This window comes from Asterias amurensis, chromosome 2 (assembly GCF_032118995.1).
Source record: "Asterias amurensis chromosome 2, ASM3211899v1".
In the NCBI taxonomy this organism is placed as follows: Eukaryota; Metazoa; Echinodermata; class Asteroidea; order Forcipulatida; family Asteriidae; genus Asterias; species Asterias amurensis.
In genome coordinates, this window is record NC_092649.1 from 27,875,002 (window position 1) to 27,899,114 (window position 24,113).

Below are 24,113 nucleotides of genomic sequence, written 5' to 3' on the forward strand. Positions count from 1 at the left end.
TAACAGTTGCCAAGTCAGTACCACCGGCCCAATTTATTACAAAGTATCAACCCGACGAGCAAAGCTTTGATCTGTATCAGCACAGATTGCGGCCAGATTATTATCTCACCTGCAGGGGACCGGGGAAACCTGGTTAATCCAGCATGTTCATTGATGAAAGAGTTGATGGTGCCGATTGAAACCAAGTGATTGATCAGACTACATGTTGTGATCAATGCCTGATTAAAAAAAAAAGAACGCATTTGTGAAATTGGATTTTTTATTTTTTATGAGGTGGTACGCATGACCTGCTCACACAAAAACTAACATTTAAGGCGGCACTTCTACTTACTGAATTAAAGCAGGCCTGATGTATAACGGAGCAGTTGAAGCAGTTGCCCAGCTGGTCATTGCCTTAATGCCCCTTGAAATAGAAATTTATAATTTTCACATGCCCTTTACAGAGGAGAAAATGCCCTGGTGCCCTTGAAATGTCCAAAGAGAAATTTACAATTTCCACTTGCCCTTTACCAATGAGAAAATGCATCGTTTCCCTTGAAATGTCCCAAAAGATATTTACAATTTCCACATATAGGTTACCTTTACCAAGAAGAAAAGGCCTTGGTGCCCTTAACCTTTAAAAACAAAACAAAAGCATCAGGCCTGTTAAGCATAACATTGATAACATTTCAAATTTTGGGAATACAAATATTATAAAAGCATGCTGCAAAGCTTTGGAAAGCCACACACAGGTCAACGTGTTCATATGTTGTTACTCAAGTGTGCAGTGGGTTAGACTTTAATAGATCGGTCTATTAATTTATCATGTTTTTTGTTAGGGCAGCATTCCTATGAGAGACATGAACTACATGTTCAAAATTACTATCAGAACTTGTACGTGCTTTGCATTAGTGTTCTTAATGTAGCTTAATGCTAAGGGTAACATTCGTAATTTGCTTTCATCAAAGTCAAAGCGCTGGGGTTACTTAATGTTTTTGTATCCATCTATCATCAATCTATAATAACCGATGTCTTAAAAATGTTTTCTATTTGGGCAGTCTTTTTTTAATGCAAGGTTCCCTATAAAGGCACTGGACACTATTGGTAATTACTAACAAATAATTGTTAGCAAACAAACTTACTTGGGAATGAGCAGTTGGGAGGTGTTCATAGTATAAAACATTGTGAGAAACAGCTCCCTGTAGTCTGGAGTAACATTGTTTTTGAGAAGGAGGTAATTTCTCATTCAAATAATAAAAGACTGAAGCCATTTATTACGCATCTGACAAGGGTCTTTTTTTCTTTCATTAGTCTCTTGCAACTTCGGTGTCCAATTGAGCCCAAATTTTCACAGGTTTGTTATTTTGTGCGAATGTTGAGATACACCAAGTGAGAATACTGGTCTTTAACAAATACTAAAGGACGGTGTTGTGTGCCTTTACATGTTAAAAAACAAACATGAATTGAAAGTAACAGTGTTCCCTTTTAATGTGTGCAGATCAGCAAGGTCCCCATACAGACCTGTGAGACAATGACAACCTGTGAAGAATGCCTGTCAGCTGGAGGGATCGTTGGAGACCCACACTGTGGATGGTGCCCATTGCTAACAAGGTACGCCATTGACATTTAGCCGTAACCACAAAGCACTCTCTACTCAGACTAAATGCCAAATAAATGTGATGCGTAAAGATTGAGTAGTCACTCTCAAAATTAATTTGATTCTGAGAAGTGTTACTGCAGTATTTCCCAAAGGTATACTTTGCCTTTAGGTCAAACCAAAGTGAAAGACCAAACACGGAAGAACAGCCTAGGTCAAGATCATGAAACAATATTCATGTTTCTTGTTTTTTATTTATTTATTTAATTTTGTTTCCTTGAGTCAGAATTTTGTTGGGAGCCTAATCCCCTTTCCTGACCTACATGTGTGCCAAGTCGCTGGACTTAACGCATGGGTCATGTTCTAGAATTATTTAGTTGTTGTTTTGTTCTTCTGATTTTGTCTTCCCTTATTTTTGTCCTTTTCGCATCGGCCTTTTAAACTTTTACTTTGTCATGCTTTTCAAGTTCAAAGAGTTTAATAGTCAATGACATTTTGTGGTTTAATTCTTCCTTGGGCCTAATTTCATTAGAGCTCCTTAACGCAGCACACATATATGTACTGCTAAACAACGTCCTGCTAAGCAAAAATGAGCAGGTCTTGAATCACACATGATAAATGGGATATGATATTTTGGCTGTTATTTTTTTCTGGCAAACATAATTTTGTTGTGATTAGCAAATTTGTGTGCTTAAGCAGCCCCTATGAAATTGGGCACAGCTGTTCATACAAAAACAGTTGAGATTATAGATTGTCGTACCTTAAGGGATCACAGCTCAAGCTTTCAGCTTTTTGTAAAGTAGCACACCAGGCTAGTCATGTACATATAGTTGTGTGTTTTACTTGCCCCTAGGAAGTTTTAGTAGCACACATTTAAAGCGTGCATTTTCAACAATCCTTCTGATTATTGCAACCAGTTTATTGTGTGGAGCTTGTTCCATGCTTCCTGCAAATGCAAATGCAATACAAATTTTTACGGCACAAATTTGCAACGAAGAATTTGCAATGTTGAAGTGTGCTCAACTCCTGTGAAAACAGGGCTGTGACATAAAAAATTTGTATTTCATTCGCATTCACAGGAAGTATAAACATACCTTAAATTAAGTTACATTCACAAACTCCAAATGTATTTAACACTTTTAATTTTTTAAAAATCGATTATTCACATCTTAAAAGGAAGAAATATTGAGCATTATAAATAAGTTGGTCACGCAGTTTTTAGTAGCCCTCAGGGCAAGTTCAGAAGTAGTTTTTGCTAGCCTGTAGCATTTTGTACTAGACAACACACATTTATGTCATGCTAGTGTTGAAGGGTGAGCCTTGGGCCTGTTTTTAAAGAAGAACATATTGCTTAATTGTTTTCTGCTAATCACAAATGAGCAGTTTACCTGTCACAAATTGTACTTAGCATTAGCATAGTTTTGTTATGCTTAGCTATTTGTCGTGCTCGATGAAAATCGGGCGCTGGACCAGACTATTATTATGTCTCTTCCTATTATTCTGTCTGTATGCCTCAGTTTGCTGATATTGATTTGTGTGGGAAAATAAACAAAATGTCCGCACCATGACATTGCACTGCAGTAGACAGAAATCTGTGAGAGCCATTGTGCTGATGCACAGATGGTAGAATGCTTCCCGCTAATGAAAGTTTCTTCTTTGTATTTGGTTACAGAAACGTTAAACTTCACTTTTGTATTGTAATTGATATAAAAAAAAAGAGAGAGAGAGCATAAGGGCACAGCACATGTTTTCTTTGTATGGAAAGCATTGTGTAATAGTGCTGATACTTAGTTTTTACAGGTTTCAGAAACATATTTAGTTACCTGATATGGTATTTTGTTGACGTTCTAATACAATGACCATATTAATAAGTAGCTAAGTGTATTTTCAGTTATGGTTTCAGGTCTACAATTGTCTACAATGATTAAGTGATTTGGCTCGCATCCTGGAGACTTTCTTGAAGGAAGTTTCGACTCTTGATACATTAAAAAAAACACTTCGTTTCCAAGATTCGTCCATACTTTACTTGCATTTTCTCCTCCTTTGTTCTTGTGTACTTTTATTTTTCAATGTGTTACTCAGATGAACTTCCCCCTTATTTAATAATTTCCAAAACCAGGGTTTGCTATTCATTTTTCATTTACTAGGCAGTGGAACCAGTTTGGATTAAATTTTGTCAGTAACTCCACTTTTCATGAGTCCACATTTTATATTTTCAACACAGAACTAGAAAACTGGACCACCGTAAAAACTTTTACCCAACTTATAATGGGGTTTTTCAAACAGGCCTCATTATTGAATGGCCACTGCACCACTGCACAGTGTTTCCAGGAGCAGTGCATTTGGAAGGGCACTTGGGGCAAATGAACATTCAAAATTTATAGCCATTGAAAATTACTTAAAATGTTCTCAGACAAAACACAGTAGAGATCCACTAGGGGTAAAAGAAGCTTTGTTTAATAACCTCTGGGAATTTGAATCCTTTGGGGTTCATGCATTTTTGTATAGTCATCGAGAGCCACCTGTCCCTGATTGTTTAACTTGCTCTTTTCCAGTTACAAATTATGTAAAATAGAACTTTAGTTTGGCTTAAGACATTACTGTGTGTGTCATTCGGAAAATAGGGGAAATTGTAATTGCAGGGCACGGCCTTTGCATTGACCTTAATGGTTGAATGGAAGTAGGTTAAATCTTGGGGCTGTTTTCGGCCACTCTGGTCATTTGGGTATAAGCGGCTTGTGGTCACCATGGTCTCAAAGAGCTACTTTAACTTATGAGTTGAAACTTAAAGGCACTATATTGGTAACTAACCAAATTGAGTTGTTAGCATAATAAGTTAGTGGGTAACCAAGGAAGGAGAGCTGTTGATGGTATAAAACATTGTGAGAAACGGCTCCCTTTGAAGTTCAGTAGTTTTTGAGGATAAGGTAATTTCTAATCTCACTCTAATAATAAAACACTCAAATAATAAAACACTTTTATTATGCATCTAAAAGCACACAAATTTGTGCAAAAAGTGGTGTTTTTCTTTCATTATTCCCTTGCAACTTTAGTGACCAATTGAGTCAACATTTTTACAGATTTGTTATTTTATGCATATTTTGGGATACACCAAGTGAGAATACTGGGCAATTACCAACCATGTCCAAACACTTGAGTGATACTTGACTTGTTACTTTCTCTTTCAGATGCACAAGGCGTCTTGATGGAGAGTGCCCTGGTGCCTCTTCAATGACCAATCACTGGATAGGAGAGAAATCCCAATGCATCATGATCCAATCAGTGACTCCGCCCAGCATTCCCAGTGACTCTGCACCAACAAAGGTAATAACCAAAACAAAAAGACACTGCTCTAGAATTGCAAAGGTCGTGGGTTTGAATCCCACCAAAGTAATATGCCTGTGATTTTTTCACAGAGCTCGGGTCAGCCCTGAGTATACAATGCTAACACACATCGGTGTATATGGGTAAAGAAAACAAAACAAAATTGATGTTCTTTATTCCCGATGCAAATTTCCATCTATTGAATAAAACAGCACCTTATGCTAGGCCTCAAAGGGCTTAACACAAAAGAGATACAGAATAGGTCAAAAGCAACTCATAGTACAGAGAATACAATTATAAAACCATCAAGTTATGAGGGAAACAAAATTTAAAAGGGAGCCAGTGACAAGCAAGATATACTCTGAATGTTATTTTTTGTGCTCATTCGCTTCCCAAACTGAAAGGAAAATGCAAACAAGCCAAATTTGCCTGCTAACCCATGAAATACGCTTGATGTAAGCACAGAAAGTATACTGCTTTTGCAAGTGCCAATTCTTTGCTCAGTTTGGCCCAGTTGTAAGCATTTAAGCTGTTAAAGGCCCGTGCCCGAACATCAGCTGGGGCTATGGCTGTGGCTTGGTCACCTTGTTTCCATGCTTTGAAGCATATAGGATCCCCATAGCAACACCCTTAGCAACAGCCTCTGCCATAGCTGAGCCGAAATACCCCCCCCCAATTCTGACTCGACCTTAGCAGAAATTTCATTTCCTCAGGAATTTGCGCACAAGGCTCTTGATATGGTAATATAGTGTTATAACTCACATGCCAAGCCAACCGTAATGCAACAGGGAAAAACTAAGCCAATATTTCCTGACGGCAGACTTTCTCTTTACATATGAACAGTTTGCTGTCATCTTGATGAGCTTTACGGTTCTTTATAATACTCCATCGTTGATTAAACTTTAAAGAGGTTTTGTAATTTGGGAGATTTTTTTGAAGGGGGGGGGTATCTATAACCTCATTTGGTTTTAAAAAGTGGCTGGTACATGTGCCAATTACCAGAGGATTGCTACTGTAGAAGTTAAGCTGAATTCGAAGAAAAACAATTCTCTTTAAAATATAATTTGGTTACTTGCTATGCCAGAGGTAAAAAAAACACCTTTTTATTGATGTTGCTGAAGGCATAATAGTTGCCCCAACTCCATAATGAACTCTAAATGGAGTTTAAACTTTGCATGGACATTTTGTGGAAGTTTTACAGAATTATTTAGATGCGCAATGTTTTGACAATACAAGGAAACGAATAGATGTTAAGAAGGTAGAGTTCAAACAGAGTTTATCATCTCCATCATGTTTTTTTATCTAACTTTAACAATAATAATAATACTGTATTGGACAATGTTTTGTGCTCATCCATGCTCATTATTATATCAGGCCTTGAACTTCGCTCTTGAAGGGGCACAGCAATTTTCCTCTGGTATGGGGAAAATGTAGGTTTGTATTGGAACCTTTTCAAAAGCAAAAGCACAAGGCACCAATTGAGCTGTTAGTGACGTTGTTATTTCAAGGCCTAATACATGCAGTAGAGTGTCATGGTCGTGTAGTTAAGAACATTGAATTCAAGTTCTGGTGGTTAAGTCATCGGATTGGGGTTCGAATCCTGGTCATGGCTTTTGTGTCCTTGAGCAAGATACTTTACTTTAGTTGCTTCTCTTCACCCGAGAGTATAAATGGGTACCTGTGATGCTGGTAGAGGTTGATATTGTGCATGAAAAAGCCTCTGGAGCGCTACGGTTGCCCAGGTTGTATATACTCCCAAGTGAGCTGAGAAAAATTAAAGGGATGTTGTTGGCCCTAAGTCAATAATTAATGTAAAGCGCATTGAACCAGTTAATGTGAAATGCGCTATTTAAGAACCTCCTTATTTCTTTGTCACAGCTTGAGATCCTGGTGACAAGTCTTCCCAAACTCAACAGCAGCTTAGACTATTCCTACGAGTGTGTGTTTGGAGATCTTGGCTCAACGTCCCTGGATGCCAGTATGACTGAACCCATTGGGAACTCCTCAGTCTACTGCCACTCCCCTGATACAAACAATGTACAGCTGTTTGAACAAGGTACAGATATGCAATCTAGAAGCAACAACATCAATAACAATAACAGCAGCAAAAACAACAATTTCTGATAAATTCATAAACAGCTCATAGGAGCTAATATACAACAAAACACTGTTATGTAATTTTAAAGCAGCTGCTACAACAAGGTGCTGTATCTTAGAGCAACAACACTTTGGTTTATGCTGCAAACCTCCCAAGATTGAATTTCTTATTTTTTTCCACACCCTGTTTGTTTATTAAGTGCATTTTTATTTAGATATTGTAGCCTTAATTGGTAAAGCAAATGCTACCTTCGAAGGATTCTGTATACTAAATGTAAATTCAAATAGATTGGGGTTAAACAACAAAAAATTGACTTGAACCAACGACTTCCGGATTAACGTGCCAGCGCTCTATCAACTAAGCTATCTATCTAGCCCTATGTCGGCGGCCTCCCTTTTTTTTATCAATATCTTGGTTCAGGGGGTGCCATTCAGAAGCCATACAGCTGTAAAAGGCAGTGAACACTATTGGTAAGTGTCAAAGACTAGCCTTCACAGTTGTTGTATCTCAACATATGCATAAAATAACAAACCTGTGAAAATTTGAGCTCAATCGGTCATCGAAGTTTGTGATAATAACGAAAGACTATTACTCGTCACCAAGAAAGGTTTTATGCCAATAATTATTTTGAGTAATTACCAATAGTGTCCACTGCCTTTAAATAACTACAGTGTGGTCAGGAGTCACACTCAAGTTTACAATACAACCTGGGTAGGAGCAGCCAAGCCTTAAGGGGATGCATTTTTACCGGCCTGCATGCTTTGTTTTGAGAGGGCAAAGGCACCAATGCATTTTCTCTTCAGTAAGGGGCCACCATATGAGGAAACTGTAAATTTCTACTGGAGCATTTCAAGGGCACCAAGGCAATAACCAGGGGGCATGGAGGCAATCACTTTTGTTGCCTCTGTGAAGTAAAAGGCCTGTGTTTAGATTGATAAAGGACTTAAATTATTCAATTATTGACATTCATAACAAAAGACTGTGTTGGAAAATTGTGAAACTTGGTTCGAACAGACGATCTTTTGAAAATACTGCGGTCTGCTCCACTTTGTCCGACCCCAACCAGCTAAACCACTTAATTGTACCTTTATAATCAAATTTTGTGTTTAATTTGCCAGGCTCTTTGTCCATACCGCTGTCCATCCGATCCACGGAGACTGATATGCTCATCGTCAACACAACCTTTGACCTGTACAACTGCAGCGCGTTTGATAGCTGTACCAAATGTGTAGACAATGCGTTCATGTGTAACTGGTGTGTCCATGAGAATCGATGTATGGGTGATTCCAGCAGCTGTATCGCAACTGGTGTGGTTGGATATCGGGAGGTAAGCTTATGATAACTTGGTAAACAAAAATAGAAATAAAAAATTAAGAACAAATTGATGGCCCGACGTTTTTTTGTTGTTGTTGATTTTGAGATTGATTCGAAATTTGACCATTGAGGAAAATTTACCTTTAATTGGAAACTGTAATTTTGAGATTAAATGTCACAGAAGCTAAAAATGATCAGCTGGCAATATATTAAATTTTTAGTAACTTCATATATGTTTTGTGACAATACAATCTTAAAACAATTATTGTTTTTCCTTTATGATTTTTGTTGTAAGTAATTCTGATAAGGCTAGATAAGGAGGGTTCTGGATAGTAAAAAGATAACAATGACATTATTGATGACCAGTTATGTAAACAAAGCTTAATCATTGCTACAATCTGTGTTTATCTTGGTCTTGACAAAAGTAGATTGTATCACTTTAATAACAAGGATGTTTGCCTTGTGTCAGGTTTTAATTTATACTAACTGCCATTTGTGTGTAAGATTTGAATGATGTCTGGTACCATGCCTTGTTCAATTGCTAGTGGATGCTCAGTTTTGAGTTCCTTAGACTATAGCATCCAGCATTTCTACTAAGTTTGTAAAAGTTGAAGCACCAACCCCTGAAAGGTTCAGTGTCAACCTTGAAACTCATCAGGAAAAAACTTTAAATATTATTTTTAGAATAACTAAACTGTGACAGATAATATGAATAATAATTATAAAGACATTTGTAAAGCGCCTAATGCAAAAGGCTCTTAGCTCACAAAGAGAACAATAAAACACGCAGCTCCAAACAAATGAATTAAAACAGTGTAAAGCACTACTAGTCTGGTGAATATGCACAGCAAGACTATTCCAAAGAAATGGTGCAGCGTGAGAAATCTGTGTTCCTAAAAAATGGAACAAGCTCTTGTAGTTGAAAGCAATGAGAGAAAGAGGTGAAATTAAATTCAGATGTTTTAAATTTCACAGGAAATGGTGCTTCCCACAATTTAAAGAGGATATGACTTAATTTCTCTAAAAATAGCAAACATTTAACCAAAAGAAACATCTTTTAGTTAGAGACAAAGTTTTGCCAAATCATTCAATAAGTTAGTGTTTTTGTTGTTGTTGAGTTGTATGATTTTTTGCAGAAGTTTATTCCCCCCCCTCAAATTTGTGTAGCAGATGATGCTGTTTCAAAATGACAAGAAACAAAACTTTTGCATATGCCAAGAACACCATGAAAACATTTTTGGATCCTAACAAATTTTGGGATCCCAACAAGTTGACTACCACTTTTCATGATCATCGGCATATTTTTTCCTGAAAGTTTATAACTGTCTGTATGAAAGTTTGAAACTTTCTCAAATCTGTAGTTTTTCGGGTTGAATCAGCCATCAAATCTGACCTTGTATCTTTAAACTCTGCCGTTTGTTTTTTTTTTTGAAATTATAGGGAAACACTACTACTACGGGTAAGGAGTTTTGCCCAAGAATTGAACTTGGCAGTGGTGTGGAAATTCTTCTCCCTGCAGGTGAAACCAGCGAGTTTAGACTCATTGCTGCTCGACTTCCTGTAGAGGTAAGCTTAAAGGAACATTACAGAATTGTTTTGTATTCTAACAAAACAGTTGCTGGCATCGTAAGCATTTCATGTAATCCACCGTACACACAAATTGACAAACCTGTAGAAGTTTGTGATCAAGCGCCCATTTGGGTCTCGAGAAAATAGTGAAAAATCGAATACACATTTTGATTAAAACATCGATTAAAAAATATATTGAATAAAACGCTCAACAGGACATTAGTTTTATCTATTTCTCATCAAATATTTTAGATAGAAATATTTTAAGAGACGTTTGCTACTATCATAGATCGTTTAAGTTCGGGGGAGTTAATTTTTGGATGGCACAAAAAAAAGAAGGCTCTATCACCATCATCATCATTAGACCGTTTAAGTTCGGGGGAGTTAATTTTTAGATGGCACAAAAAAAAGGCTCTATCACCATAGCGAGTATGGGCAAGGGGACAAGGAGCTAGTTGTGTTGTGGATGATGAGTGGAGATGTATGGAGGAAGTTTGAAGAATCTGATTGAGAACTACTCATCGAATAATACTTATATATGTTTATACATGGTTGCAGGGGGAAACTTAGTGTAGGATCAATCCTATATAGGATTTGAGGCATTGCATGGTGAGGTATCAATGTATATTTGGTTTGCGGTAACACCATGTGTGTATCTACTTGCCAGGTAGAGTTGTTCTTAGGGAACTGTCTTGCTATATTCTACTGCCGCGGAGTAGATAAGCGGAGGTTCGGGAGACTTCTCAGTTCTGAAAAGAACTGTCCTGCTTTTTAACTATTACCAGGGCGGATGGTATAGAAAATAGATTGGACTGCTACTTTAGCTTATAGGATCGTAATTAACTGTACTGCCGCGGAGTCAGTTCGTAATTGGTCTCCACATTTCGACTAGCTTGCTCTAGTCATCGTCAGGAGACTGAAGAGGTAAGAGAAGAGTGGGCTTATTTATAGGGGTTCAGTGGACCTGCAGTGGATCCACTGAACCCCTATAAATAGGCAGTAGAATATAGCAAGACAGTTCCCTAAGAACAACTCTACCTGGCAAGTAGATACACACATGGTGTTACCGCAAACCAAATATACAGGATCAATCCTCTTTCCTCTTAGCCGAGAAGTGCCTCTTTTCTCCACTAATAAAATTTGAATAAACAAGATTTGTTTCTCCCTGCCTGCTTTGGGGTGAGTGGCATGGGTCATCCAAATTTGTTAACATTTTCTGAATTAAACAAAAAAAGCTCCACTGTTCATTCCCTCCACCTTGAAAATGACATCTCAGTGTATAAATAACTGACTTACTCACAGTGTATAGTAGTTAAGGTCAACATTTTAAGGTCCCCCAAACCACCAGTAATCTCTAACTCTTTTAACATTGTATATTTCAACATGTTATAAATTATTAGTCACCAAGTAATTGTAATATAATAGGGAATGTTGTGTTGATATTGTTTCAACCATTATTTTCCGGTGTTTATTTTTTTAAGCTATTTCAGGCAGGTTCATTTCCTGTACTTGTTGAGAAAATACTAGCGATTTTTTGAGATTAAATACCTTCTAGCTATCTTAAGAGTTATTACAAGTGAATAACCAAAACAACATTCTCAAATCGGGTTTTTGTTTTGACGTTACCGTGGAATATGACTCCTAACGTGGAATATGACTCCGGCTAATTCAGACAATGGTCAGGAAATGTGGCTTAGTTTTTTTTCTTCTTCCTGGCGTTGGTGTTTGGGCAAGGAATTTCATGTGAATAGGAAGTCATTAAAATTTACGTTCCAGCTGGTGTCAATTTTCACACGCATGAGTGACCTTGACGCTTCCAAAAAAAAGTGTTTTAAACTTTGTCGTTTAAAATCCTTGAAAATGTTCGGGTGATCGGTTTTTGTTCAAACATGAGTTGGAAAGTTGATGTATATCCTTGCTCATACCACGAACTGACCTAACTGACAAAAGTCATACATTTCTGTTTGTGGTAGGATCAACGATATGTCGATAAGAATTACTTTGATTTGTCAAAATCGAAACTTGTGTCTGCTATGCGAATAAATAACATGTGAATCACACTGATTATTTTGGTGGAAAAGTAACCCTGAAGAAAATCAGTTTGCTTTCTGACTCTCTCTGTATATTCACGTACTTCCACTACTTCCACTTCACTGCTTATGTTACACTTAGATACCTATTCATGTTTGTTGTGTTGTAATTTAGCCTTCGAGGGTCGAAACATCAGGAAAATATTATTATTTATTTTTTAAATCAGTAAGTTTACAAAATGTACAATAGTTGCGGAATAGTATGCACTGCACGCACTACCCAAGAGGGGAAAGAGATTTTTTTTGTCTTAATTTTACACGATTAATCTATGACCTTCATGGAAGTTGGTGTCTCTTTGTTAATTGTTTCCACTGAATTGGCTTTCAAGAACAGAAGTCATGTTTTATGAAAAGCAAAAAAAGTATTTTTCAATGTTGAGTAAAATATCTGTTCAAGATGTCTTTTCTTTGGGGTAAAACAAAGTTTCTTTTTAAAGTTTACATAAGTGTAAGTGCATCGATTAAGCCCTAAAGACTGGCCTGCTACTTTATGGAGGCAACAAAGGCGATTGCCTCCATGCCCCTTGGTCATTGCCTTGGTGTCTTTGAAATATTACAGTCAAAATTTGCCCTTTCCTCATAGGATGCCCTGTAGGCTGTATCAATGAGAAAATGCCTCAGTGCCCTTGCCCTTTCAAAAAACAAGCACACATGCCTTAAAAGATTATGTTTACCTCCCTGTACTTCTCTGTCTCATTAAAGACATCTGCTCTCCTCGTCCAGACGCCGTGCCCAAGAAACGAACCCGCCATGCCTTAAACTTCTAATGCCTAGGTTTTTAACCTGATGATGATACCATATTCTGTTTATTACAGGATGGATACGAGTGCGTCCTGAGGTATGAGGACAGAGTGATCACAACGCCAGCCACAAAGATGGGAGATAACGCCATCATATGCTCTCCAAGGAAGGTACTTTAAAGCAGGGTTCTCATCAAGTCTAAAATGTCTTATTCGGTTTTATCCTTACACCGATATGTGTAAGCACTATACTTTCCTGAGTTCTGTGAAGAAGAACAAATCACAGGCATATTACTCAGGTGGGCTTCGAACCCACGACCTTTGTCAATCTAAAGCAGATGTTTTACCAACTGTTGTGAAATGGTTTGTAAGTTTAGATGTTTGTAATTGTGTGTGTGTGACAGTAGTGCAGTGTGGAGAACTAAAACAAATACAACAACAAAAGACACAGAAATATTTCACAATAAACAGATCGTGGAGAAAATACTAATTGTTATTCAATTGCACCATTTTCTTTTTAAAAAAAAATCAAGAAGTATCTAAAAAGAAGAAACCTGAGGCAGTGTTTACTTCCGATTGTTCATTGTCATCAAGTTTGTTTCTGAATTGTCGGCTACGGCTTTTGCTAGATTTCCGCATCATCATGCATTGAAGTATGTGATGTCCTTAGCAAGACCCTTAATGACAGTGGTAGCCAAAGCTGTAGCCGGCAATTCACACATTGCCCAAGTCTCAAGTCTTTCAAGACAAGTCCCAAGACTCGTTATAATGGGACTCAAGTGCAACTTGAGTAAAAGTCTCAGACTAGAGTCCTCAACGCTGTGTTATAGTGGCGACATCACTTAGTTGCTCATTTTAGAAAATGCCGTTTTGTATTTACTTGGCTCATCCTTTAGCTAAGAAAGTTGATCAAGTATTTGTTAATTTCAGTTTGTTATTTTCATTTCAATGAAAAACAACAAATATCGGTTGATTTAACAATTTGTTGTTTTTCCCCTCTGGATTATCATTGTTTAATATCAAATGTTAGAAGTACAGAATTGTATTTCAAAGATCTTGAAACATCTCTATTTGTAAAATGTTATCTAAATATGTCTTTTCCTTTTTTCAACTTCAGTTTGATGGATTTTTTATTTATTTACACAGTACAATTACACTTCAACTGAAAGCTTCATCAAGGCTAAGTTCAGCATGAGATGGAATGACGGAAAGTTTCTCTTGGACAACCCTTCTGACATACACGGTAAGACTCCTTCAAGATTCTCTATTAATAATTTGTTTGTACATCATGACATCAACTAATTAAGTTGTTATTTTAACACCACCTGACTGTGTGTTATCAACCACCGAAAAAAGATTCTCTATAAGTAATTTGTTGTTAAAACATTCTTTTATCAGCTTTGTTATTCTACAACAGGTGTACCAGCACCATTTTGAAATATAAGATCCATTTTTATAGCATCTTGTATCGGTTTACAAGATAGGAAAATCTGCAGCGAACCGTGCTAGAACGACTGGGGCAAACCCCTTCTCTTAATGATGAGTGTACTAAAATCCAGGCCAAAATTGTTTTGCCACGTGACAATAAATACCCTCCATTCCCTCCTTCCCCCGCTTAATGTTGTAAACTCAAACTTAAGTGCAGACCACTCAATGAAAAGTAACAATGAAAGGGGGCTGGGAGCCAACGAGATACAAGTGCCACCTTTGGGACCATAACCTCACTCTCTGATAGCATTCAAGCTTAGGCTCAATGTGCCTACCCATTCAGCTATCGTTGAACTCCTTTAGGGAAGAGCTATTCATAATGTTTTTTTCAGATGCGGAAAGAACTTACCATTCCTATAAGAGGAAATGGTGAATAGTCTAGTAGCAATGTTGGAGTCAAAATTCTGTGAAATATGAAATGTCCTTAAAGTCTGATGCCAGGCTGTCTGGTATTTAAGACTCATGGTGTTTTTAATTGACCACAAAAGTGCCTGTTGGGGGTTGATCACGGATCGTGACATTTTTATAAAATCATTGCAGCATGCAGGTCTGCGAAGTGAACAATATTAATCTGTTTGACTTATTTTGTTTTTTAGTAGTTGAGAGTTGTTATGTCAAGTTCAAGTTTATTTCCTGGAAGGGGCATGATAATAAAACGCACATTCACTGGAGTTATGGTTACAAAAGAGATAAGGGCCCAATTTCATGACTCTGCTGCAGTGCTTACTGTATTAAGCAAAGAATCGGCGCTTGCGGAAGCAGAGAATTCTGTGCTTACATAAAGTGTGTTTCATGGATTAGCGGGGAATTTCGGCTTGTTGGCAGACGTACTTATGTTACTAGGCTTACACAGCTACTGAGAAATTTGGGACTTACATGTAAGCAGAGAATGGTAATCTAAAGCGCAGAATTCCGCAGTAAGCAGAGCCATGAAATTGGGCCCTGGATATCTATAGATCCTGGGTCATCAAGACCCTGAATTTTGAATTATTTTTAAGCGTGTGCGTCTTTCCGTTATTGTTTTCTTTTGAGTTGGTAATGTACCTTTGAGTTCTAATTACTCTTTTCAACTACTTTCTTCAGCTCACCCATTCACATTTTGGGCGTAAAAACTTCAACAGTTTTAAAACATCAAATATTCTCAAAAAAATAAATGTTATTAATAACAAGTTCTTCTATAGCGCTTTACATTTGTGCCCGGGTCTTCTGGCCAATAACATTCCTTTAATCTTTCTCGATGACACTTCAGCCACACATCAACAACATTGTTCGTTTATCATCATATCACATCAGGAATATAGGTAAGATTCGCAAGTACTTGGACAAAAGTGCCACTGAAAAGGTCATTCACGCATTTGTTACTTCTCGTCTTGACAACGGCAATGCTCTTCTCTACAGTCTTCCTAACAACCAGATTTCCCGACTTCAACGGCTCCAAAATACTGCTGCCCGCATTGTGACACTGTCTAGAAAATCCTGTTCTATCACCCCCGTTCTGAAACAACTACACTGGCTCCCTATCTCTCAACGAATCATCTTCAAGCTGATGCTCATTGTCCACAAAGCTCTAAATGGCAAGGCTCCCCACTATATTTCTGAACTGCTTCAAGTTTACACTCCATCAAGGAATCTTCGATCAAGTTCCATGCTTCTCCTCATTGAACCCAAGTCTCGACACTCATGGGGTGACAGGTCTTTTTCTGTAGCCGCGCCACGCATCTGGAACTCTCTACCACTTAATCTTCGATCTTGTCTTTGTACCGCAAAATTCAAGTCTCTTCTCAAAACTTATCTTATGTCACAGGTTTTCAATGACTAATTTTGTTGTGTCTGTTTTTCTTTGTGTTGTGTTTTTGTTTTGTTTTGTTTTGTTTTGGTTTACTGCGCCTTGAACACCCAGCAGGGTGGATATGTGCGCATTACAAGTCTTATTATTATTATTTATTATTAGCTCCCTGGGGAGTTTACAACCTGGGCAACCATAGGGGTCCCAAAACTTTTTGATACACAATAACAACCTCTACCCTCCACCCTCACAGGTACTAATTTATATCCCTAGGTGAAGAGAAGCAAAGTATCTTGCTCAAGGACAAGTGTCAGGACTTACCAGGACCGGAACCCACACTCCGATGACTTAACCACCAGAACTTGAATTCGTTGCTCTTAACCACTCAGCCATGACACCCTAAAACAAATAAAAACAAGTTTTTCTCTTCTTTTTTCTTGTAGTTACCCTCTACAAGTGTGCAATGCCAAGAACTAACTGTGGCAAATGCCTTATGCTGGATAGAAAGTTTGATTGTGGTTGGTGTGAGAGTACCAGAGAGTGTTCCATGGAGTCAAGGTGTGGCCAGCAGGAGACATGGCTGAATGGGGAAGACGGTTTATGTCCTGATCCTACTGTCAGCTCGGTAGGTTGTTTGTTTGTCTGTTGGGGTGTCTGTTTGTTTGTTTGTTTGTTTGTTGGTTTATTTGTTTGTTTGTCTGTCCATAGACCTCTGCTCTGCTACCTCCATGGTTAGTGTGAGAATTCCAAAGTGTGTTCCCTGATGTCAAAGTATGACTTGCCAACATGGGACAAAATTACGTCCTGATTCTACCGTTCGATCAGGAGGTTTTTGGGTAGTCTGTCTGTCTACCTATCTGTCTTTCATAGACTTCTGGTTTAAGTGCGATTTGTGCGTTCCATGGAGTCACACACCTATGTCCTGGGCTCAATTTCATAGAGCTGCTAAGCACAAAAATTTGCTTGGCATGAAATTTCTTCCCTGATAAAAACAGGATTACCAACCAAATTTCTATTTGTTGCATATTGCTTGTTGCTGGTGTTCTGCTGTTGTTTGCTTATCCTGAAAATCAAGTGGAAGTTTGGTTGGTAATCCTGTTTTTATCAAGGAAGAAATATTATGCTAAGCAAGTTATGCTTAGGCAGCTCTACGAAATGGGGCCCTGATGGTTTGTCTGTTTTTCTGTCTTATGGTTCAATACTATCGGCCAACAACATTGACAGTCAAACAAATATTCACTGTTGTCAAGGATTCACTTTAATAACCACCTCTTTGTCAGTTGATGGATTTGTAGGACAGGGTTATGATTAAAATCCTTGAATATTATTCCAGTTATTCCACTCTGTTTTGAAAATTGGAGAAGATTGGTTCTTTAAAAAAATAATCTGTTAGGATTCAAAAGATGCTTTCAAGATCTAGCGAACTATATAAACATTATGGATTAAGTTGTTTTGCCTTGGCACTTTGCTGATCCTAAGATGAGTTTGATGAAGCCACTGCTTCCTCAGATGAGTTTGATGAAGCCACTGCTTCCTCAGATGAGTTTGATGAAGCCACTGCTTCCTCAGATGAGTTTGATGAAGCCACTGCTTCCTCAGATGAGTTTGATGAAGCCACTGCTTCCTCAGATGAGTTTGATGAAGCCACTGCTTCCTCAGATGAGTTTGATGAAGCCACTGTTAGTTGTGCCTAATTTTCCATGGATATTAAGCTTGCGTGCATCTCCTGTTACAAAGCCCTAAATCTCTCGAGGAATTAAGGACTTCCACATGACCCTAACCTAGTGTTGTCATGGATTAATACAGCTCGGGATTTGTTGTACAGGCGTCAAATTAATCACGCTGACTAGCAAGGTTATTTCCTTCCATTTAGCGTCATTGTTTTTGAATTATCAACCCTGTGACATGTCCTTAATGGATTGATGTGGCCAACTGTTTCAGGTTCCTTGACTACGCATTACAGATTAATTATAACAATAATAGTGGCTTCTTAAATAGCACGCATATCAGTCACTCAGTGACGCTCAAGGCACTTTAACTTGCAGTACTTTCCTGCCAGGTATTTGGGACTACATTTGAATTATGAGACCTATCATATAGCACAATAAAAAACAAGACACCGTGATTAAAAGTCAACTGTTTAAAAAAAATTGTTTTTTAATAGAAATGTGTGGTTTCCAGTGGTATTACATTATTTCAACACGCCTTAAGAAATAGGCAACTGTGAACAGGTTCATAAAAGCAATCCACACTAATGCTTAAAATATAATAGTGCCTTTTTGTCCGGGGCGTGAGGTACACGCGTTTGTGTGTCTGCCTAGTGAACAACTTTATGGCGTTTGCCAGCCAATAGTGTTCGTAGGCGTGCATAATTGTAATTAGCTCGTTATTTCATTGGAACAACTCATTGCCTTCAAAGTTCCTGAATTATAAAGCCTGAATGTTTTGATAATAATAACAAGGATTTTGCTAAAGTGCCTATTGTTGAAGAGGTGAGTTTTTAAGTTCTTTCTGAACTGAGAAATTGAGAGTTCCTGAGAGGTTGTGACTGACCATACCAGAGCTTTGGGCTCTGGTAAGTTTTTGTTTCATCTTTGGGATGTATTTTCATTACTGATTCTGTTCTGTCCGTTTCTAAATAAATAGATCAACTTTTTTTTCTTTTTCTTTTCACTTTTTTTTATTTTAGTTTCATCCTCAAAGTGGTCACATTCGAGGGAACACCAACCTGACTATCTTGGGTTACAACTTGGGCAAGAGCAGAGATGATGTAATAGAGATCAGTGTAGCCGGAATCAAATGTGATGTTAAAGAGTACAGCGAGGCGGAGAGGTATGTCCAGTCATAATTTAGGGAATTTAGTTATATTTTTAACTTGCCATTTTAAGCTGGTCACAGTTGTTTGTTTTTCAGTACACAACTTGTAGGTGACCTAGGCCAAATTTCAAGTCTCTGCTTTCTGCAGAATTATTAATAGTAGTAATAACAACATAGACATTTGGAAAGCGTCTAATGCTAAAGCCTCTAAGTGCATAAAGAGAACAATAAAATAGACATTTAGTGAAAGATAGATTACAAGTAAGCAGATTACAAATAAGCAGCTTCAAATGTGTGTGTTTTTAGCAGAGACTTAAAACAGACAGTGAACAGAACTAGCCAGGCAAATATGCCGAGGAAGACTATTCCAAAGAAATGGAGCAGCGTAAGAAAATGATCTTTGATCATAACAAATGGAAGAAGCTCTTGTAGAATTAGGCCGATGTTCTTGTAGAATTATGTGCTTTACAGGGCAACACAAGCACAGAATTCTGTGGTAAATAGAGCTGTGAAAGTGGAACCATGTGCTTGAGCATCTAGTGCGACTAGTGTTGTAGTCATGACCATTGATTGCTTAGTCGAGTCACAACTAAACTGCTTATAAGTCATGCCGCCACGACTACTACAAAAATAGTCGTAGCTACTACAAAAATTTCATGACTACCTGTTTGGTGAACCAATTGTTTCGCTCACGACTATTCATGACAACATAATCAGTGTCACAATTCTTCAGTTCTTTCAGCATGATTGTTACTTTAGCGCCCGCGGCAAACATTATGCCGCAATGCATCTTGGGAATTAAACATTATTCGCGACAAGTTTCATAGTCGCTACTATTTGAAACGCGACTAGTCGAGTAGTAAATTTCACTAGTCGCCCAGGCCTAGACCCAGGATTTCAAATCTTTGTTTCTTTCTGCAACAGAATCGTCTGCCTGACCCAAGCAAGTACAAATGTTACAGCTGGACGTGTAAAAGTCATGTTAGGCAAAAACAATACCACAACGGAAGAGGCCGAATCCAAAGACAACTTTACATATGTGGTGAGTATTCGTTATTTAAATCATTTTAGCAAGTTCTGCGCATTTTCAACCGATGGGCTCCATAAACCATGACTCCCTGGGCATTTTTGCCCAAGCGACATCAATCTTTCCAGATCCTCTTCTGCTTTGTCACTCCACACTTAATTGTTGGGACAAATAAGATTAGAGTGCTTGACGTAGGGTGAAGTAAACGTTGTTTGGGACGACCACCCTGTTCCTTCTGAATCCTTTATTTTGGCAATGATGTTTTCGAAGAATATGGGATGTCAAGGGTTTTTGTCAAAGTTTTTCCTTACACAATCTAAGTTTGAACCAGAGGTTCCCAATAGTATGTGCGAGACTGCTCTTATTTGAAGGGGACAAATGGGTTTCAGTTTGCTCTATTCAATGTGGGTAATGTAAAACAGACCCTACATCGATCTGCTACAGACACCAAAGCCCAAAAACTTAATGATTTTACCTCTCCTTTGGATCTGCAGCTAGTATGTAATCTTATCGCATAAATTGACCTCAAATTCCTGTTTTTTCTCTTTTGTGGAAAGGTTCCGGTAATAACCTCCTTCAGACCGGCCGATGGACCCAAGTCAGGAGGAACCAGGATCACGTTGTATGGAACCGACCTGAACGCAGGAAGCCAGCAAAGTATCATAGCAGCAGGCATGCCGTGCAGTCTCGATGGACCCACAAAGTAAGTCATCCCATCATCAATACCCTAATCTACAAAGGGTGTATTTCTAAGAGAGGTTTGCGATAACACCATGTGAATATGTCTTTTAACTTGTATTGACCTAGCCCAGCTTATCCACACACCACCAAGCCTAGTATTTAAGCAGCATCCAGCAACACAGTCCAGCATTCTCCTGAAGACGATCAGGGCATACACCTCTCTTCATATTTATGCATGACAGCATAATTCTTTCCCAAAATGAGGCTATGGGCGCTCGTCCCCTATCACTTGCAGTGGCTGCGCCCATCGCCTCGTTTTGAGTTCGCATTGTGACGTACCTCATGCATAAATATTAAGAGAGGCATAGACTCATCGAAGCGTTGAGTTGTTAACCGTCGGTTCTTATCAGAACTAACACTACTCAAAAGGGATATTCACAAAATGTTACCGCAAACCTCTCCAAGTTATACTTCCACTATGCAAAGTTTCAAATCCTACTTAAAGGAACACGTTGCCTTGGATCGGTCGAGTTGGTCTTTGAAAAGCGTTTGTTATAATATGCATATGGGTAGAAAGATGCTGTAAAAGTAGAATACAATGATCCACACAAACATGCCTCGAAATTGCACGGTTTTCCTTTTACCTCGTCGACTAACACGGTCGGCCATTTATGGGAGTCAAATTTTTGACTCCCATAAATGGCCGACCGTGTTAGTTCGCACAGTAAAAAGAAAACCACGCAATTTCGAGGCAAACTTGTGTGGATCATTGTATTCTACTTTTGAATTATCTTTCTAACCATATGCATTTTTAACAAACGGTTACAAACGCTTTTTTATAGACCAACTCGTCCGATCCAAGGCAACGTGTTCCTTTAAAAGGTGTATTTGAAAAGATTGTTGTTCATGTTTTATCTTTTTGTACGCAGTGTGTCCCAGATTAGCTGCATAACATCACAGTCTGAGGAAGGCACTACGGGTTTGGTTGTGATGACCTTTGATGACCTCGGTGAGGTCAGGAGTCAGAGTAACTTCTCATACGCAGCCGACCCTGTAATAAACAGTGTAAATCGGATGACCACTATACTCAGGTGAGTTTAGCCCCAAAATATTGACAGAGTATTAATATAGAAAGTATTTTCTAAAGGTTAAATCTTACAGAACAAGAGATGTTTGAAATGTTCTATATTGATACAGCAGCGTCCAGCAACACAGTCCAGCATTCTCCTGAAGACGAATTGTGAAGACACATAGTGATTGAACTGTTTAATCGTTAACCACTGGTTCTTTTTAGAATCAACACTACTCAAAAAGAGATGTTCACATGTTGTTTCTACAAACCTAATCTCTGTTAGTTATGTTTTCGCTATGCAAAGTATCAAGCTACTTATTATTGGTACAGTATTAATAGAGAAAATATTTTCTTAAGGTGGAATCTTACAGAAGAAGACATTTCTGAAATGTTCAATATTGCTTGAGTATGAATGGCCCATTATGTAGCTTTCAACATCTTGTTATATTCTGTAATCTTCTCTTGTTATATTCAACTAATATTTTAAGAACTATCAAAACCCCCTATCAGGGAGTTGTTTTATCCAAAGATCCTGGTACTTGGCTTTTATGGGTTGCTTTTAGTGTGGAGTACTAATGGAGAATTTGTCTTTTCCTTATTAGTGGTGGATTATTAGTGGAAGTGAATGGTGATCATTTGAATGTGATTCAAGAGCCTCAGATGGTGTTTTATGTTCGGCCAGATCTTCCACCAGTTAAACCATTGGTAAGTACAGAATATACTGCTATTTCATGTGCAAACAAAAACAAAACTTTGTGAACCATTCTACTTAAGCAGTCCATAAGGTGTTATTCTTACACTGAACAAGTCATCATTTTTGTGTGAAACAGAACTGTTTTGATGTCCAAGACACGTCAATGACTTGCAAGACGCCAGATTTAAGTGATTTCCTCGCCCCAAGCAACAACTCGCGACTGTCCTCACCTGAGTTGGGTGTGGTTACCTTTGGCTTCATCTTAGATGGAGTAGAGACGTACAAGAAGAATGAGGATTACAGGATGACTGTTTATTTAGATCCAGAGTATTTCCGGTTTGAGGAGGAGGGATCCATCAAAGAGGTGCAGTTCGGAGAACGGACGATGATCACTATTCAGGTACACAAAGATCTCTGTAAATTTTAAGTTGTCCGTTATTTTAAACAGGGTTGTGGCTAGACCAATTTTAGTGGTGGGAGATAAATCCAATTTAAAATCCACAGTTAATATCTAGTTGTTGTATAGCGCTTTTGACAATAACCGGCTCAATGTGCTTTAAAATTGTGCCCTGCTGTCGATTTCACAAAACCCTTCTTAACTTAAGACTAATCTTAGGACTTAGGACGAGTCCCAACCCTGCACTGTAGCATGCGGACCTTAAGATTAATCCTAAGTTAAGACGAGTTACTCGTCCTAACTCGAGATAAGATGAGTCCTAACTCTTTGTGAAATCGACCCCTTGGGCCAATAACATCCCTTTGATCTTTCTCAGCTCCCTGGGTAGTATACACCCTGGGCAACCATAGCGCTCCAAAGGCTTTTTCATACACAATATCAACCTCTACCCTCGCAGGTACCATTTAGTGAAGTATCTTACTGAAGGACACAAGTGTCACGATCGGGGTCTGAACCCACACTCCGTATCTTAACCACCAGAACTTGAAGTTACTATTACTATTTTAACAAACAAACAAACAAACAAACAAACAAACAAACAAACAAACAAACAAACAAACAAACAAACAAACAAACAAACAAACAGACAGACAAATAGGAAAAGCATCTTAGTAATTGTCTGACATAGTTATGATCTTTACATCTTGCATTTTAAGGGTCGCTATGTGAAGGAAACATACCAAGAGAAGGACGTCAAAGTGTTTGTTGGGAGTATGGAATGCATATCATTAACGCAGAAGGGAGACAACCTGACGTGTCCTGTTCCAGACAACGATCAAGGAGATGAGATCTATGATGTCAGGGTGAGTTGCCAAACCTATTACCATTCAAAATCCATCAAAATCAGACAGTGGTTGAGCGTTCAGTGCACAGGCAGTAATGATTCTGGCCTCTGATAAATACCCCAGTCACACATAGGCGCCACTTCAACTTTGATGGAAAAAAAAGGCTGAGAGCATGGCAAATCGAGGCCAATCGTGGGCCGAATGTGGAAGGATCTCCATGAGCGTGGTTTGGTTGGGGTGGGATCTCCAAGGTCAGGAGGCTGCTGTCTCTCCCCACATTTACTTTGAACGTGCACAGAATAAGCGTAGCTGTATCGCGGCCAACAATAAGCAGGGCAAAGTCGTAGTGGGAACGATATTAAGGTGCTACATAAATGGGTCTCGTAGCTAAAACAAAACAAAACATGTCTTAAGAATAATTATAAGTGCTTTTTTAAGGCCTGTAGATAAAGCACTTATAAAACTAGTTGTTGTTATTTAATAAATTTGGGGTATTGCAAATATTTGTTAAAGAGAATATAATGGATTTCACTTAGTAAGCCTGTCTCCCATTTTAAACTTTTCTTAACTATAATAGCATATTCTTGGCAAAATA

The 24,113-nt window shown here is 38.3% G+C and overlaps 1 protein-coding gene across 2 annotated transcripts in view; it reads left to right on the forward strand.

The window, feature by feature from the left end:
- Positions 1-24,113, forward strand: part of LOC139954535 (plexin A3-like) — an 86,442-nt gene that overhangs the window by 47,194 nt on the left and 15,135 nt on the right. For both annotated transcript variants that reach the window (XM_071954379.1, XM_071954381.1), the window contains exons 5-19: positions 1,478-1,590; positions 4,765-4,900; positions 6,779-6,956; positions 8,117-8,325; positions 9,753-9,878; positions 12,787-12,882; positions 13,858-13,954; positions 16,429-16,610; positions 18,675-18,817; positions 19,727-19,844; positions 20,387-20,532; positions 21,440-21,601; positions 22,185-22,287; positions 22,413-22,676; positions 23,390-23,536. In XM_071954379.1, coding sequence (XP_071810480.1) covers positions 1,478-1,590; positions 4,765-4,900; positions 6,779-6,956; positions 8,117-8,325; positions 9,753-9,878; positions 12,787-12,882; positions 13,858-13,954; positions 16,429-16,610; positions 18,675-18,817; positions 19,727-19,844; positions 20,387-20,532; positions 21,440-21,601; positions 22,185-22,287; positions 22,413-22,676; positions 23,390-23,536 — 2,220 coding nt within the window. The remainder of the gene's footprint in view (positions 1-1,477; positions 1,591-4,764; positions 4,901-6,778; positions 6,957-8,116; positions 8,326-9,752; positions 9,879-12,786; positions 12,883-13,857; positions 13,955-16,428; positions 16,611-18,674; positions 18,818-19,726; positions 19,845-20,386; positions 20,533-21,439; positions 21,602-22,184; positions 22,288-22,412; positions 22,677-23,389; positions 23,537-24,113) is intronic.